Source organism: Mya arenaria, chromosome 4 (genome assembly GCF_026914265.1).
Source record: "Mya arenaria isolate MELC-2E11 chromosome 4, ASM2691426v1".
Taxonomy (NCBI): domain Eukaryota; kingdom Metazoa; phylum Mollusca; class Bivalvia; order Myida; family Myidae; genus Mya; species Mya arenaria.
The window spans coordinates 46,453,397-46,473,553 of NC_069125.1; the positions used below are offsets into that span (position 1 = coordinate 46,453,397).

The following is a 20,157-nucleotide window of genomic DNA, read 5'->3' on the forward strand; positions in this document are numbered from 1 at the left end:
TTATAAGATAACTTGAATAAATTTATTTCCCATTAACAAATAATATCTTTAACTGACACTTTAAACTGGTTTTAAATAAGATTAACATGATATACTATCATTTTGTAAGGCGGATTAATACTTAAAAAAAACAATCGCCTACATGATGAGAACTAAACAGACAGGAACTTCCGGTCGACTGTCAACACGAGTCAGCTGACATTGTTGGCTTACAAGTGTAGAATGGGGAACAGTCATTCACATCATCCAAATGAAAGTGTGGAAAAGCCAGATTTTTCCGTTCGACGAAGGTCCAGTGCAAAACAAATCACATCAGCCCATGTTCCAGCGCTAGAAAGACTGTTTCAGGTAAACGGTGACGTTATTAAAAGCTATCCAGCAAAACGTTCCTAGTAATAATGGTTACAATAATTGTACTTAAAAAGGAATGGGTGTGATTCTCTATAACGCATCATGATATAAAATCAGTGTATCATGCTGCATAATGGGGCATATTCTTTGGAAAAAAGAGATAACGCTTTTCGGATGACCTGTAAAGACTGTATGATTATGACATCGAGTTTGGTCTGTAATCACAGTGATGGTGAATCTGGCGAGACCACGTAGTGGTGAAGAAGGATGTACATTTATTCACCACACAAGACATGATACGGCTTCAGAAAAGCATCCTGTCTTAATATTCCGTTAATGTCTCCTTTGATTATTTCCATGTTTAAATGCACTGCTTTTAAGTATAAACCAATAAAATTTACACAATATTTCCCGTAAATATTGTAAATACTTAAAACATTTAAATTTTTATACTGTTTGAAGTGTTTTTAGTGTTTAACAAAAGCCATTATTCTAATTTACTACAAGTATAACATTATAATCATATAATATCCATACACTGAACGATTATCATTACATGTTTATGTCTGAATCGCAATTCAAATGACTTTTCTAATTGTTTAAGAAACTTACATTTGATAGCTGATTTCATAATTGACATGGATTCTTTTTTGTACATAAATGTCTTTTACCTTCTGATTTATTTACAAGTTATAATCTTCATTGTTTGAATTAAAGTGACACTCTTATTCAAAATCAATACGTACACATGTGCAGTATAACAAACATCACTTTTGACTGAAAAACCTTTGACTACTTACTAAATAATGCTTTTATGGAAAACATTAATTACTGATAACTAGATTGTTACCGTGTATTTAATAGAAGAAAGCGCAAAAAATATTAAATGAATGGTAAACGCTAAAATATTTACTGTGGTCTAATACAGTTTCATAAGGTAAAAATACCGTGTTTTATGCTCATTTCTTTTAAGTAAAAATCGGTATGCTTCATAAGAACCATCGTTTTCGACATTTATTCATCCTTTTTTGAATATTAAAACAATATTATTATTAACTGTGGTAAATCTTATCTGGGAGTAAGAGTGCATCTTTAAATTTACTGTTATCTTTTATAAAACATGGTATTCTAGTGTTTTACAATTTTCCATATATATATATATATATATATATATATATATATATATATATATATATATATATATATATATCTTATTCTATATATATGGAGAAACATGTTATTTCAAATGTCATTTTCTTTTTGTTTAATTTTACTGCTGAATTTCGGCTGTTTCCCCTTGCTGCCATTTCCCCCCAAATTAATTATTTTTTCTGGCACTAACCAAATTTCCCTTTGTCTTAAATTTACTCTTGTAAATTCCTCTTCAAATTTTTTGACATTCGGATGATATCTTTCTTTGTGTTTCAGGCCAATATCCAGTCAGAAAAACACCCTTATTTTCCCTATTAAAAAGGCAGTCAATAAAATTATTTCTTTAAAAAAGTCACAGTTCTTCATTTTATTTGGAAGTGAGTGATAAGTAATGTTAAGTGCATTAAATCTGTTCACTCCAGCTATTAAGTACTATTATGTGGCAGTATACAAAATATATAAGACTGTAAGATGCTTTTGTCTGCAAAATGGAACCTATGATTATTATTTATTTATCTTTATTTTTTTCCAATTGTCTATTCCAATATTTTGACCTGCCAACTGCTATATTGTGACTATATGATTAGATACTTGTTATTTTCTTTTATGTGTGAATATTTGATGAATTTATTATCATGTTACAACATATCACATTGAAATGTTCTTCAAAATTGCAGACATGTGTATACATAATCATATATGTCCCTTAAAAATGAAGGGATCTAAGTGATACCAGGATCTTCTTAAGACTCCATTGTTTTTCCTACTATACATTGGTTATCCTTGATCATAAGATCTTAAAATGTTCTATTGTGGTATATTGTCTCCAGAGTATTTGTGCTTTACCCAAGGAGTTTATTTGGAAAGAGCTTGGGTTTTGATTCCTGATCTTCTCTCAAGTATCTCTCCATTTCATCAACTCTCAGTGTGTGTGTATACCATGTGATAAATGATGTCGTATATGCTACGTAAGAAGGCAACATTTTGCTTAAAATGATGACTTAAATCAAAGATAACTTTTCTTTTACAACACCATTTTAAATAAAACAAAGGGCAGTCTATGCCGCTTAAAGAGCCCCGCATTTGCTTTATTACCGAACTTTGACGTATTGTGAAAAAAATGTCGAAGTGTTTTAGACTGCACTCTGTTTCATTTAAAATGGTGAAGAAATTTTGAAGTTATTTTGTTTAAAGTCTTTTTTCAAATCAAAATATTGCCTTCCAACGTAGCATTTATGATGCAATTTATCATGTGGTATACACACACTGACTCTGCTGTCCCTTCAGCAAATGTATTCATTCTCACTAGGGGTGTGACAAATGAAAGTTTGAAAGTTTCATTATGACTGCACTTCTTTTAATATTTTACTCTTTTTTTTACACAGAAGCTTGAACTGACTGCAGAAGACGACAATGGTCATCCTGGGGAGATCACAAGGGCAACGTTTGAGGTAAACAGTAGTTGCTTTTATTACCTTGTTTAGTTTTTAAAGAGAATAACTAGAGGTATTGTGATGGTCTTGGTGTGGTTTTTACTTGGGCTCCGAATACAATTAACCTTAGCCATAAATATAAACACTTATTGCATGTGTTGTCAGAGATAAGATACACATAAGAAGCAAGACCCATAAATCTGGCTTTGATAATTGTTGAGTAATTTGTCTTCAACTGCAAAAACAAAAACCGACAAGCATTGGCATCAGCTTGATTTTCTCTTATTATAAAACATAAAAATTGGCGAAAAAATAGTAACTTACAGTCTGTGAAATGAAAGCAATTCAGAGTCATTACCAATAATGCAGTGGTTGAAATTACCTCAAGCCCGCAAGCCGTACAAAATGCTTTAGGGACTTGCTAAAATTCTGGATTTTAAATGCAGGACCTTGTCAAAAATTTGATGCCATGTAATAATATAAGAATTTTGGCTTGTTCATACAAAAGTCCCAATTTCCATGATTGATAATGGTCACAAGCATAGTTTCTTCTCTTTACAGTATTTATTATTTCATTATGGAGAAATATTCATGTTGATACAAGAAATTAGGAGGATCAGTGGCCCTTTTTGAGTACAAGAATTCTTTAGATAGCATATTACTTAAAGTGTATTTTACACCTAAGTTTCATTCAATAAAGTGTAATGGTCATTCTTAAAGTCTACTGGCACATTGGAGTGTAAACGCGCATGTATTTTACATAAATGATAGACTTGATCTCAAACATAACCAAATTAAAACAACGCTAACTTCCCTTTGCATTGTAAAACACAACTCTCATAAAGAAAATCAATGTGTTGAAGTGATTCTACAACAGCCATTTCGTTCAAAACAGTTCTTCCTGAAATAGTCATAAATTTCCCTTAGCAATGGCACACACTTCTAAAAATTTAATTTGTACCGATACAAACAGTTTGTTATTTATACATTTTAAAGCGTTTTTATGCCAATAATGACTCTTATCTGTAGCTGTGCTTATAAGTTAGCTGTAATCGACCATCACTGATACAAAAAATGAGGTCCTCTTATTTGATTTATCCAGATACCTTATTGGTAAAGAACTAAATCAATTGACACAGATTATTGCCTATGACATACATGTTAATCTACAAATATATTTTGTGTGTCACTAAGTGTGTGTCGATTAGGATCATAGATCTAGCAGTGAAAACTATATATATGCAGACATCATGAAAGTTCAGAAAAAGTATCGGTCATTTGGACCGACAGCTATTATTATGATATTTTGTCGGTCCGAAAGAAAATTTGCAGGTCCGACAATTTTTGTTTGAAAACTTGCTTTTTCAAAGCCTTTGTTGCTTATTTTACATTTTAAATTACAAGAAATAAAAATGCATTAAGATATTAACCAGTTAAACTTGAACACTAATAACAGTTCACACTGACATAAACTTGGCATCGATGTGTACAATGCATTGAAACTTACTAACTGAAGTACCACATAGTTTACAATTTATTTAAGTTTAGCAGTTATTTCCTATTTTTCTATTAAAAAAGATTACTGGGTATGTCTACCAGGTAGAATTCATTCCTTATGCGTGATTGGCTAGTCGGTGTTATCACATGATATTACCAAGGTAGGTGTATAGCTTAATTATGTCACCCAATTAGAGTAAGCTGTCGTAGCTCAATGGATACGACGCTGGACTGCAATTTTGGCGACACAGGTTCGAACCCATTCTCCAACACAATTTTTTGTTTACATTTTAGTACTTTTTTTACAATTATGATATCAAAGCGTAACACATTCTATTAGATAATTGTCCTGAGATTCGTTACAGAAAAAAACTTTTTTTGGTGCCAATCTGGTGTACAGTCCCTTTAAGCGGTGTTTGAAAATTGATAAAGATTAAATCTTCATTATTTTTTACATCTGGCCGTGAAAACTGTCAGTCAGACGGGCTGACCCCATCACAAATTTAGTCGGACCGAGTCAGATTTTACCGTCGGACCGATGGTTTTGGCGATGTCTGTATATGTATATTTGCTTATATGCAGTATAACACAAGTACACTGTTTTCTTTAGTTATAGCAGGAATGCAAATCTCTCTAAAAACAACAAGATCACATTTTTCATGTAACTATCCCATAACAAATACTTTTACAGAATGTGTTCCATGGGCCCCTGCAACTATTTGGTAAGCTGCTGTATGAGCAGATGGTCACAAATGGCCACCATCACCATGGGGACAAAGTGCGCGGCAGAATCACCTGTGAACAGTTTGTCAAGGCAGGAAAGGAAGTGCTCAAGCTTTTTAATGAGACAGATCAACACAAATACTACTTCAAACTCTTCTCGCAGGGAAAGGAACAGCTGGACAAGGAAGGTGTGTGGTGATCACAAACTATTGAGTATATAATGTTGACTTTGATTTATCTGAAGTTCTATTCTAAATTTATGTAAAACATATGAATAATTTAAGTATCTCACATCTGTATTGTTCCTTTACATTGGTTAAATATATCCGTGTTCAAAATCTGGTAATTTTACATAGCAGGACTTGGTATAATCTTGAATTCAGATGTGTAATGTAAATGTTCATGCTTGTTCATCAGAAAGTTTAATTTTGTTGACTGCCTTGAATGATGTATTATTTTATTTGCAGGTGCCTTGCGCATGATACACATAGCCTATGCATTGACATTGTCTTCATCAATGGTTCCATATGCAAAGAATGAAAAGGATGAACAGGTGTTCAATGCCGTTCTTGAGAGCATGGTAGGTTTAATCCTGTTAAATGTTAAAAGTAGGGATGCAAACGAATATTCGAATATTCGAATATTCGATCAAACGTTTGGTATTCGAATGTCAACATCGGTATTCGAATATTCGAAAAAAAGAGTAATAATGCTAATTCTCAATAAAGAGAATAAAAAAACCTTTTGCCTACAACACTGTTGTTGTTTATAAAGTTCGTTTGTTTTGTTTTTACAACGACTGGCCCCTAATGCCAGAGGTGTGAATGTGATGACAATACACTAAACACGTGTCATATGTCATTTAGGGACATATCGTCGGTACTGTAAAAAGTCCCCCTACTGTTACAATGTCTGACTAGGAATCGGCTTTAACACTAATGTTTTGTCTTGGCTGGAAATTAAGCTGTACAACATAATTTAGAGGTCAATCTCAGAACCAGGCCGCTTGTCCCTCCATTGGCGCAAAAAGCTATTTGACTAGGAATGCATCTTATTTCACATTGTTTACAAATATAAAGGCAGTGGAATTGAAATTATTTGATTTTGTTGTTTGTCTGTTTTTAATGTACTGGTTTTTTTTATTCCTGAAAATATCGAATTTCAAAGGCTCATTTAGGGGAAATCAGGGTCCACCGCGCGACAAAGTAGGGTAAAATTGCCCGGGCTATTACTTAAGCGAATAATAATAGTAGTTTTCTACATCTTCCAAAATATGTATATCGGTGATCGAATATTCGAATATTCGTTCGAAAGAATTACCGAATATTCGAATATCAATTTTGCCATTCGTTTGCATCCCTAGTTAAAAGACATCTGTGTAGTATAATGACATGAAGAGTATTTTTGAAATGATGTATGAAGTTTTTTTGATCCCTTTGGAAAAAGGGGGTGTTGGTTACCAGGTTGTAGGTTGGTCATTCAGTCTGTTGGTCTGTCTATCTGTTTGTTGTGTCTTATCCATACAATAACACTGGATTAGTTTGACCCAGGGCCAGTAACTTCGGTGGAAGGTTGCTCATGACCATTAGATGTCCTTGTATGCGTTATGGATCATTGCGTCAGTCTTTATTATGAAAACTTTGTCAGCACAATAACTGAAGAATAGATTGACATGGGGCCATGAAACTTCAGTGGTAGGTTGTCCTCAACCTGTACATAACCTATTGTTTTCGACATCAGTAGATCCAAGGGTTTATATCACAAACAGCAATCTTACAAAACTTTGTCTGCATACAAACTCGATATAGGGCTGTGAAACATAAGTGGTGGGTTGCCCTTGACTAGTAGGTCAGTAGGTGAAAGGTAAATAGTCTTGAGAATACTCTGTCTGCACAATAACTAAGCATTTCTTCTTAAAACAAATTGGCTACAGGGGTTATGATGTTTGACAAACATCTCTGTTTCTGTTGTATTTATCATCTTGACATATTAATAATACATAAAATTATTACATATTTTCCCAAATTAGTCAAATTGTTCAACAGGCTTTAACATTATGATTAATTCAAAAGCATTTCATAGAAAACATGTATAGTACACTTTTACTGATTGACCTATTGCTTGTTTCAGTTTGGGATGAAGTCAGAGATCAAGTTTTCAGAGATGGAGCGGTGGATGGAATCCAACTGCCCTCATATGGTTGCTGGCGTCCACAACTGGGTATACACTATCCTAACTGGATCAAAGATGCCTGAAGAACTGGTAATTGTTTTGATCGTTGAAAAAATAATTAAAAGATTACATTTAAACAGTGTTAATCCAAACACCTATTATCTGAAATTATCAATATGTCAAATAGTTCGGTCTTGATTTTATTTTTTCTTTGCTTGAACAAAATTTCCATCAATGCTCAGATTTCTAAATTATAGCTATTTCGAAAATTACAGTCCTGATTCAGTGGTTCACACCTCATAGTTTTCACATGATAGCACACGGGCATCGGTTTGAGTTGATAATGAAGCACATTAAGCGCTTGTTAAGAATGACATTGAGCAGACGTATGTAACAAACATCGATGTCAGATAAAGATCTAGACCGCTGTCTTTTTCAAAGAATTTTCTTATAATGGTTAAAATGAACTATCTTTATGACCCGAAGTTTTAATTTGGGTCCTGATGACTTTCGATTAACGGTTTTTAAATGTATTTCAATTGACATACTATAACATGGTCTCTAGATTTTGAAATAGATTTACTCCACATTCTTAGCAAAAAAACGGCACTGTGTCAAGCTTTATCCCTTTAAGGCTAAGTTCTAATAAATTGCACTGACATATTTTATAATTATATTAATGAATCCCTGTATACAAAACTTAATTTTTCCAAACCCAGATGTCTGTTCATTTGGCACCATTTCATCTTCGTTCTGTATCTCCTTAACCCCTTGAAGGATTTGAATGAAACTCTGGTCAAATGTTCACCACATCAAGACCATGTTACAGGCGCGCCAGTTCAAGGTCAAAGTCACAGTCCAAGGTCAATGTTTCAAGCCAAAGATTTTGTGTCTGGTCCATATCTTTAAAACCCATTTTCATGAGCATTGGGTAAAATATTCATCTCATAGACAAAACACCCACAATACACTCCATGTTTACCAATGTCTAATGTCATGGAACAGAATTAGACAAGCATTGGGGGAGTATTTTGATTTTGTTTTTGAAAAACAACCAACTTAAAAATCCTGTGGTATAACTTTTCTCACATTTGAGGTTGCAAGATTGTGAATGCTTAAAAGTTTACAGAGTGGAAGCCCAACTTTACAATGTTGAACAGTGTTGTCCGCCTCCCTGCCGTAGAAACACAAAGCAAAATTGTCCAATACTGTATAAACTAAAACAAATATGAGTGTTGAACTACTGGACTACCAATAGGTTTCCGGAGTTCTTGTGCTGGACCAGTTTACAGAGCTCATCAATGTTGGACGCTTGAAATAGTATGGATGTTGTCTGCCTCCCTGCCATACATTTACCCACAAAGCCATATTTCCAAATAAACTAGATTTAATGAACCAATGTTTTTCTTTTTGGAAACCAGGAGGTCTCGCGAGTGCCAATGTTGGAACGGTTTACAGAGGGTCAACACTGTATGACGATGGGTATGGTATGGATGTTGACTGGCTCTCTGCCCCACATGTTCACACACACAGAGGAGAAGGACACGGACCCGGCTGCTCAGGCTGGCACCAAGAACCCACTACTCACATCTTTTCAATTTCTAATGAAACTGGTTAGATTTTTTTAAGTTATTTTTGTTGGTGAATGCCAGAGTTTCTTTCATTAAAGGATCTTAGACATAACTGAAAGTGACACTCTTATTCAAAATCAATACATACACATGTATAACAAACATCAATTTCGACTGATTAACCTTTAACTACTTACTAAATTATGCATTTATGGAAAATATTATTAACTGATAACAAGATTGTAACCGTGTATTTAATAGCAGAAAGCGCAAAAATATTAAATGATTGGTGAATGCTTAAAGATTTATTGTGTTCTACTTTAGTCTCATGAGGTGGAAATACTGTGTTTTATGCTCATCTCTTTCAAATTAAACTAGGTATCATTCACAAGAACCATTGTTTTTGACATTTATTCATCCTTTTTGGAATATTTAAACAATATTAATTGTGGTAAATATTATTTGGGAGTAAGAATGCAGTACGGGTATCTTAAATGATTAAATCTATATAAACATCATAGATATCGATTGTATTATTTCCTAAACTTTGTTTTCATTTTAAATATTGGCTAAAGATCAATTAACAGAAATTTGTTGCAAATAAACAAAATTATGGCTCCAAGTTAATATGGATGTATGACAAGAACTGTCTAAGATAGCCTTAGATCTTGATTGAAAATGGCTGCAGTGCTTCAGGTACCAGACTTCTATTAAGCCTAATATCGCTTGGGCCCCAGTGGCACTAACCCATATAGTTATGTATTATGTTTTTACATTTATCATATTTTGTAGAAAATTTCATATCAGTGTTTTTTGTCGACAAACTTTGAGTTTGTCTGCCCTTTATTGGAAATGACTGATATCAAATTTCCTTAATCATTTATTAAATTCATATATCACATGCAGTTATCAGAAAAGACATCTGGACAAACAAGCCAGAAATCTTACAAAAGTGCTTGGCAACAAAAATGAATTTAGCAAGCTCTGCTACATATATATAAAATCCACAATGCATGTCAACAATTTGCCTATATTAAGGTCTGATTATGCGTACTTAAATGAGTGTATACCGACTATTGAAATATTTTCTGCTGTAGTCACATTGGTAACTGATTTATACAGAACATGAATTTATTTCACATCCCATTGTACAATTTTACATTATGGCTGTTGAAATTGATTATAAAGCTTTTGTAATATTTTATGGTTTTTTTAGGCTCGACTTAGTCGTTGTCAGAGCTGGGTGAATCTTTATGACAGTGATGAACATGGGCTTTCAATGAACAGGTAACATAATATTGTAATTATCCTATATATTATATCCTATAATGATTTTAGTACCTGATCCTTAGAAATGTTAAAGATGCAGCAATAGATAAGCAACTCACGTTTACTAAGAATAACTGTGTAAGTGCATCTGTATGGAACAGGCCTTTTATACATTATCTAATGGGTCAGATATACTTATCTAATGGGTCAGATATACTTTAAATAATGCAGATTTACCAATGTTGACAAGTAACTTAAAGAATTTTCACTCCCAATTCAAGGATTTTTGTGATAAGTCTTCTAAAGCTTTTTGTAACTTCTCTATTATGTTTTTGATCTCAAAATGCCTAGACAAAAGCCTGAGTTATTAACAATACAAAGCATGCAACTTCAGTGACATTATAGCAAGACTTAGACTTAAGACTTAGTATTAAGTACTTCAATAACATTTAGAAAAAAACACTTTATTGTGGTTTCCTTTTGGAGAGTTTTCATTTTTGTTTTGTACAAATAAAATCCTTTTCCACTTTCAAATACATGTATTATTTTTGTGTTGTAACATTTCAGATTTAGTCATCATGTGACCTCGTACAATGATCCCACAATAACCCTGGTATCGTTTGAGGGGAGAAATATATACTGTATAGCAGAGGATGTTCCCTGGAGGTATGAGTGTGTTTACACTGTGGCATGTTGCATGTTTCTACATTTTAATTGTATGAGTGTGCATTTAAGAGGTTATAAGTTGTATTATTACCGTACATAAGTTCCAATATAAATCACCGGTCTACACGTAGTTTTACACATCTACCGGTATATTGACAAGTATTTCAAAAGCAGTCAACAGCTCAAAAAAATTTATGGGTCAAATATTGTTTTGCATGCATGACATATACCCTGTCGGGGGAAAAATTCCAAAGAACTTTTATCCATCCCCTGGTCTCCAAGCAGGGACAAATATCCCCATGACTTTAAAAAAAGAGCAACGTTCTTCATTTACGCAAACTTCATTAAAGGGTTGATTAACATTTTATCAGGGTGTTTATGGTAATGCTCTATCTACCCTGAAGCTTAATTGGATTATCGATTACTAGAGTGTAGAAACTAGCAAGGCACATTGGTTGTTTTGATTGTGCCTTTTCGATATTGGTAAGAACAAGTGTCAATAAGACTGATCAGATGAAAGGTTGCTTTCATCAGTTGAACTATTAAAATAACAATAACACCCTAATCAAGGATCAAGTTGTTACACATTATGACATCATTATAAAACTATAAAAACATTATATTAACAATGTGGCCATTTTTTAAGAGAAACATATCAATACTTTTGACATTTGCACAATAACTAGAATAAGTCAATAATATTAAATAAGAGATCATATAACAGAATAACAGTTCTTCAGGCTTACGTCAGTTTAAAACCAGATAATTAATAAAGATACTATAAAGGTGACAGTAAATGATTTGGTACGGATTAAATCACTTATAGACAAGGTATTTGCTTTTTCATGCTTTACCGATATATTTATTTAGGTACAAACATTGAAGGGCAAAAACCCCAAAGTGAAACTGAAAGTAAACAAACAACACTTTATGGAAAAAATGACTTTGCTAATTACAATGATTTTTTTATCAATGCCAACATGTTTATCAAAAAAGTGATAAATTTATTTCTTATTAAAAGGATCAAAGACAAGTATATCTGACTATTTTGGAAATGGTAGAAATGATCACTTGATAATGTTTGTACCATTCATTCTATTTGTCTGAATGTCGGCTTTTCTGATAGTAAGCAGTTTTTTGAATTGACCTTAAAGGAAGGTAAGCTCATTAAATTGTCTCTTAAATGTATTTTTCTATGAAATATTAAGTTCAGCAAGTGCATCATATTTGTATATGCAGTGCCTCTTAAAAGTATATGTGATTTATATAGAAATATTTTAAAATGCTTTTATAAGTATCAAATATGTAGAATAAGGTAAAATGATGCTTGCTTGAAACTGATGTTAATTGATGATAATTCCCAAGTCTTGTGTCAAATTCCCCTGGAATTAAAAAAAATAAAATGTCAAAATACTCTCGGATAGTCCCTGGAAATATGGCGTGTATGCTTTTGGTTTCTTGCTTATTCTTTCATTTTGCAACATATTTTGTTGCATATTTGTAATTGGAAATGAAAACATTTCATTTGTCAAAACTGCCTGATTAAAATCAAACTGTGCTTCAAGGTAAGGCAGCTTGTACTTGTAATGAAATGGGTGTTTGTTTATAATGAAATGTGTGTTTGTTTACAATTTGACTTGTAACAAGGGAAGTCACTCAAAAATAAAGTGTATAATACTAATAACTTGTTAGTACACTTTTAGCCACACCATGCCACTTATTTGATCAAATTGTATTGTAATTACTTTAGTTCAAATAATTTAAATATTTCTCTATCAAAAAGAACCTTGGTTTGGGTTAGTGGTTTAATATTCAAGGCAAAAAGTCAAAATGGTATAGTGCTATAAAAAAATAATGCAAAGACTGAAATCTGATATGACATGTGGACCATAGAAGCATGTTTATTGACAAGTGTTATGTCTCTTGCAGGGAGGGAACATCTAAGTTTGGAAGAGAAGACACTCGCCTTATTCAAATAACTCCAGTATATAGAGTAGTGCAATGTAAGTATTTCAACAACTACAGCTTTGAAAAAAAAACAGAAAATGTCTTAAAAATATGTAATATCATAATGTTAGATTTAATTCCTCCTTTTAGATTAACTGTTAGTGAAATAGTGGGGATTTCTGAATTTACTGAAATGTAAATAAAAATGATACTTAATAATTTTATTACAGGGCTTCCTTCAACGTAATCTTATTCCATATTTGCAAACAAAAAAAATAGTGTGTTTTTTTCAGCTGGAGGACCATTAGTTCAATGGAGCATAACTGATCGTAATATTCCAAAGGGGATTCATTTTGGACAATCAGGGAGATTGGAAGTCTTGTCAATACCACTGGACTTTGATATGGCAAAACATTATGGAGTTCAATGTCAGCTCCATCATGTGGAAGTAAGTTATTAGCTTGTATGTTTTTGGATGAAAATATGTTGATTTATTGTCAAGTTATGGCTCAAAGTGTGTTATGAAAGAACGTGAACCTTAGTTAAAGCTTAAAAATGGTGTATGATATTCAAAAGAAACAAGATTAAGATGTTAAAATGTCTCCATAGGAACATAGTCAGATCTATAACTGTTATCTTTAATAATTGTTGAAATTTCCCCAATTTCTATTGAAAAAATAGCAACGGAAAAGCATAAGCGATAATTCCAAATTGGCAGAATTTACCAGTGTCAATTAAAACCTTGGCACTAACATTGACACTTGTTTGTATTGTTTATGAACATTTTATATCCCGTTTTCAACCCCCTGTTATGTTTCATATGTGATGATACTGGGTAGATTATATGAGCATGTAGGTGATTATCGAACTTTACTGTATTTCAGATGTGGGGCTGTGGTCGTGTGGAGAGCCTACAACTGCAACAGAAACAGAAGCAGTGGGAACGCAAGGAGGTGGAGAAACAACGCTCACGCAAGGTCAGTGGGGGGGGGGGGGTCATCATGGTTGAAGTGTACTGTTATTTCAAATGTACATTGTTTGACTTCTAAATAGTGCCATTATTAGTGATACTAACAGCAGTTTAGAATAATTGATAAATGATTGCAGGTTTTGTTTGCAAAGAAACATGAACGCATTTGTTTTGAAACACAAACATTCTCAAAATGCATTTATGAACAACTTTTTATTAAGTCTGGACATAATACCGTAGATATTAACAGGGCTTCACCCTGTTAGTGATCCTGAGACAAAGCCCCAGTAAATTTGACAATTGTCTTACGCCCAAGAGTAGACTATTTGTTGGAAAGACTGTGTCACAGTATCATGTTTTCTGCATTCAGCTGCACAGGGATGTTAACTGGGAGGAGAATCCGGACAAACAACTACTGTCCTGGGGCGGAGTAGAAGTCAACCATCAGTATAGCAGGAGCGGGGCCATGTGACTTCTTGTCATGTAGAAACAATGCCATAATACAAGCTTATTTGGTGAAAACGTTGCCATCTCACGAAACTGACAAGTGCAGGGCCATGTGACACGTCTTTCATACGACATCTGTCTTTCCTGATGTGTAACATTAGTGCCATGATATGTGCATGTCATGTTTTCAGGGTTCGAATTTAACTTTTTTTGATACTCGCAAATTTTTGCGAGTGCTTATATTTTCAACTCGCAAAACCAGACACTCGCTTGCATTTTTTTAAAGCAAACCTTTGTGCTAGGAAAAATATATTGTTTGGTATAGTGTATTTTTTTTAATGAATTATCATGTTATTGTACATTAAACGATATCATCATATATGTAACGCTGACTGTACGTACTGAGGAAGTCTGATCAGGCCAGTTTTGGTCTGTGCAAAATATTTTGAAAACGTTCCTTTCGTCATCTGTGTTGAGGGTCAATTTGATGTTCAACGCTCTCTTCCACATCGAAACAGTTTTAACGGTCGGATTATTTCTTTTTGATTTCTTTTTTTTTTTAACTGATTGATTATTGCCATCTGCCGTCGGCGATTTTAAAATCAACACGCTTAAAAAGCTTATCTTTTTGCTTGTCACCATTATACAGACTGTGTCTCGATACGATAATCACTAAATACTGCCGTTAAAAAATGGAAACGAGAGACCAGTCTACAAAAATACATAGTAACGAGTACCTGCCACATAGTAACAAGTACCTGCCTGTGCGCATAACGTTAATCTACGTCAATTTCTGTGTGATTATCGGAAAATGAAAGTAGGTATTTCTGAAATTAGTTTTATATCTACTGTGCAGGAAATGATCACCGATTATGTTGATATCTATTTCAAGGATTGCATATATTCTGCAAATTTTGAACTCGCAAATTTTTGCGATTGTCTTTAAATTCAACTCGCATCTTTCAATTTTGCGAGTGTGCGAGTGCTAAATTCGAACCCTGGTTTAACATGTGCATATCATGTGATGTCTGTGCCTTGTGACAACCCTGCCATTGTTATATTGTGGACAAAGCATGACAGAAGACATACCTTTGATAAGCATGACCAGCCTTGTCATTTAGATGTTAATATCATTTTTATAAGGCCACAATTAAAAAAATGCTTTGTAAGACTAGCCGATCTGTAGGTAGGTAGGTACATTTCTGTTTTGTTTTTTACTTTATAACCCCTTTTTGCTGTATAAAAGAAACAAGAACAAAAAAGATGACCACTGGAGGGGCTAAAATACTTTCGGGGCTAAAAATACTTTTCAGTCTTCTGTATTTTTGTGAGTAGGTCTGGTAAGGTCCAACAAAGTATGTTTTAATTGTGGCCTAATTAAGCTATTAAGGAAAATATAATTCAATGAATTTTGAGACAGGGTGATAATTGAAATGTATAAAAGATTATATGTAACATGCATACAAAACTATGTTGTTTTAGAGTTATTGTAATTGTTTTTGAAAACCTTGTGTGAGGCGTCCATTACAGATCTGATATTAAGTGACTCATTATCAGTTCCGTTTTATTGAAGTACTCTGTTGTGCTGTGATATGTAAATAGATATTTACAATGTTTGTATGTTTGAATGTGTTTAGAGATTAGTAGTCGTAATCCAATCCTCACACCTCCCATGCAAATTAATATGGACATGTCATACCATCCAGCCACTTGATTGGCTCTGTTTACCAGTAATTCTCTGTCTAATTTGAGTATCCTTTTTTTCTTCAAATTTTTTATTTATTTTTCGTTGTTTTGATTTTAATGAAAGTTCAAAAATGCCTCTGTTAAGCAGCACTTTGTTAAGAATTCTTTCTTTGTCTTTTTTTCATTGTACATTAGATCAATGTTACATAAACATCACTGGTGCTCAAATACATTCTAATGTTACAGTTAGCATGATAATTCTTCCTGCTTACATGGCTTGATGTATTAGGCCTTCCCTATTGGATTAATCATTTGAATTATGATGAAAGTCTTGATAGAATATTTTCATACACATGAAGCAATGTTTGAATAATAGCAGTATATCTCATGTAAAACAACATATACATTTAGCTTAGCTTATGATGTATTGCAATATTTGTTTGTTGTTAAGTATGATTAACATTAATATCTTTCATTATTTTAAGTTCCTATCAATACATGTATTTGTGTATTATACATATTATGCAATTTGGTGTAAAAATATATATATGATTTTATTCCAATAGTCGAGGTGATTGGGCAATAAGTTAAACAACATAATAAATCCCTATCCATGAAATTGAGGTGCTGTATATTATGTGGTTACATAAGGGTGTTTTTTCCAAGCGCACCCATGCGCTGTATGTTCTTCCACAACTACTGTGATACTGTTTTCATCTGTTCCACATATTGACCAACTGAAATGGTTTAAGATAAATTTTATTTTTTTAACAAAATTTTATTTATTTACCATTCAAACGTTATCTAACACTAACCATTAAGAATTAACAAAACTATTTAGTCAAGGGATAATCAATTTCAGAAATTATCAAGATTACCAGCTTTCAAACAAATGTACATTTGTGAAGTTTGTTATGGCCTGAATTAAAGATACTTGAATTGCATATAAATGGGTTGAATTTTTATTTCAACAGGGCTCTTAGGTCGCTTAATCCTGCTCTTGGCCTAAATCCCTCATACTCAAACCAAGTGTTTTAAGATTTTGATTTTAGCCTCTTAGCCAAGTTCAATTGAATTTTCATTTATGGACTTCTTCCCTATGCATATTGAAGAAAAATGTAACCGAAAGTGTGTTATAGATTGCTTTGTAAATTTACATACCATATCATATCTGCCTGGTTCTTCAGTATGTGAAACAAATAACATACCCACTTTAGAAATCCATTGTAACAATGTATGACTTTGCATTCGTCCTTGCCATGCAGTGTTGTTGTTGACAATTTTGAGTGAATACTGTTTGTGTAATATGTATGTTTATTTTGGTGAAATTTCAAAATGTTATCCCGATTTTCATCAGAATTTATTTTATTTTTGTTTGCTTTCTTTTCCGAAAGTAAAATGCTCAATTATAAATCTCGCTACGTCATAATAGTGTTTGCTCTCATTGGATTGGCACACAGTTTCTGACAAAATATATTTTGAAGGTCTCTGGCATAAACATCTTCCTAAACTTCTTAAGAACAGAATCAATTGAAGCCGAATGGAATTTTGTCATTTTTTGATAAGATTTAAGCAATACAATATGACAATATGATCAAATAAAATTCCTGAAAAAGTGAATAACTGAAATCCAGCTGTTTATTGTATGTGGTGGCAGAGAAGGTCTATTGTAAATGTTATATGGGAAACAAAATCAAGTTTTGAGGGGATTCAATTTTGGAATACTTTAGGGTTAGGGTTACTAGTTTTATGACATTATCTGATTTTGAATCACCTCAATCATCTAAAACATTTCCCATATTACCTCCACCAAGATCTTTCTGCTTCTTAAGGGAAATCACTGCATAGGAGATTGCTTAAACACTAGTAAATATACTGTTTTTATCATCATATGAATCTCAGACTGAATTGAGTACATGGTGGAGAAATATTGATAAAATTGTGTTTTGTTTGAAACACTTATCTACGGTATATAAAAACATAAAACTGACATTAATTTTTGTACAAAGTATATGGCATTTTTTTATGAAAAAGTAATTGCTTTCATTGATTTAAAGCATATATCTGTCTACATTTTGTTTTAGCAATGCTTAGGTTTCTATTCAACATTTTTCGACCAGCCACCAATTCACTATTGTATATTACCGGTAAATAATCAGAATGGCTGCCGATGTAATACATGTACAGGCTGAAATATTGTAGGGCCATATTAGCCCTCTTGTTTATCATTTGGTCGATTGTTCAGAACTTTTTTTACCTTGACAATGTTGTTTTAAGTTAACAATGTTGTTTCAGGTCAAGAACGTTGTTTTAAATTAACAACATTGTTCTAAGTTAACAACGCTGTTTTAAGTTAACAACATAGTTTGAAGTGAACTAGTTAAACACAATGACATAAACTATGCTATTGACTTGATGAAAGTTCTGAGCAATTGGCCCAATGTCTGTGACAGTAAAATTTAACTTTTTGTCAATTGTTGTTTTTATGTATGTATTCTTTAAGAATAGCACTTTTGTGCTTTGATGCTTAACGTTGGCAGGGAAACAATCACATCTTAGAATATTCTAGATTCATTTGTTTTTTTGTGAACAATTTGAATTTGATCTTCTAGTTGCTTAGTCAAACCCTTTAATGATAATAGATGGCTACAATCAGATAGATTTGCTTATATTCTTCACAAAACATCTTCCATTCTTTATTTTTTTGTCACATAAAAACATTGAAAATTATCCACTTGTTTGCAGTCTGCTTATAAATGTACAATGTAGCACAACTAAAGCCATGAGGTATTGTTCAATGTAGCACAACTAACGCCATGTGGTATTGTACAATGTCGTGCAACTAACGCCATGTGATATTGACCAATGTCGTGCAACTAATGCCATGTGGTATTGTACAATGTCGTGCAACTAATGCCATGTGGTATTGTACAATGTCGTGCAACTAATGCCATGTGGTATTGTACAATGTCGTGCAACTAATGCCATGTGGTATTGTACAATGTCGTGCAACTAATGCCATGTGATATTGTACAATGTCGTGCAACTAATGCCATGTGGTATTGTACAATGTCGTGCAACAAATGCCATGTGGTATTGTACAATGTCGTGCAACTAATGCCATGTGGTATTGTACAATGTCGTGCAACTAATGCAATGTGGTATTGTACAATGTCGTGCAACTAATGCAATGTGGTATTGTACAATGTCGTGCAACTAATGCCATGTGATATTGACCAATGTTGGACAATGTGTGCTCATGTTTTCTTGATCTAATCCTATATTTGAATCCAAATATTGCTTTAATTGCACATAAAATGAGCTTTTTCCATTTATGGAAATTGCTTAGTTGTTCAGATTGTTATAAAAAAGGTAAGGTTTTTAAATGGTTAACTTGGTATATGGTGAACTAAGTATTTGTATTATTCCCATTTCCATGATATAAGTTGCATGAAATAGAAATTTCTTTCTTTTTAACAAATGATGTAATTCTCTATCACTGGTACATCATCGACATATTGACAATAGCAGGCCTGTTGTCTAATTGTTAGTCTTAGAATGTGAATTAATTATTAACAATAAAATATCAAACCTATTTCTTTGTTATATAAATGTCTTATATTCATGCTGAATCTACAGTTTTAAAAATGTGTATACATTATTAAGATTCAAAAGTATTTTTTTAATACGTCAGCTGCCATTTGTTTAAAGTTGGTTAAATCCTTTTGTTTGGTCAATGTTAACCAAAATGTTTATTGATTACCCGGTAAACAACATAAGTCCATTTTACTAAAACACTTTCAAAATAATTGAACAATATGACTGTAACAGATTTCAGATGTCAATATATTTTTCCAAAAAATACATAAAAAGTACTATTAACCAATCATATTATTTAAATGTACAAACTCGACGAAAGATTACGTGTGGACAAAGTTTCAAGGTTTTTTTTCAATTGGCTGCAGTTGTTCTTAGCTTGTCTGTTTTATGAAGAAGAAAGTTGAGGTATTGTATGACCTTGATGCCTTTGTCACCTTGGCCATTAAAGGTTTCAAATGGAACTTGGTCAATATGTTGCAAATGTCAATACTCACATATTTAAGAAGGTCTATTACAGAGGCAACAATTATTGTTGAGTTATACCCTTTTTAGACCAAAAAAACAACATCAGTTGAGCATTGGTGTTCGCTGAGCATTATCTGATATCATTATCACCAAATAGCTTTGGTTTCATCTTGGAGGGCTGTGTTAGATCTTTAGCAACTAAATTATG

The 20,157-nt window shown here is 32.9% G+C and overlaps 1 protein-coding gene across 1 annotated transcript; it reads left to right on the forward strand.

Moving 5' to 3' along the window:
• Positions 1-167: 167 nt before the first annotated feature.
• On the forward strand, positions 168-19,479 carry LOC128231701 (uncharacterized). Its single transcript, XM_052944798.1, has 12 exons — positions 168-348; positions 2,889-2,954; positions 5,125-5,344; positions 5,624-5,736; positions 7,287-7,418; positions 8,750-8,941; positions 10,116-10,186; positions 10,736-10,834; positions 12,764-12,837; positions 13,075-13,229; positions 13,666-13,758; positions 14,122-19,479. The coding sequence occupies exons 1-12, from the start codon at positions 223-225 to the stop codon at positions 14,221-14,223; spliced, it is 1,443 nt and encodes a 480-aa protein (XP_052800758.1). The 5' UTR covers positions 168-222; the 3' UTR covers positions 14,224-19,479.
• Positions 19,480-20,157: the final 678 nt, after the last annotated feature.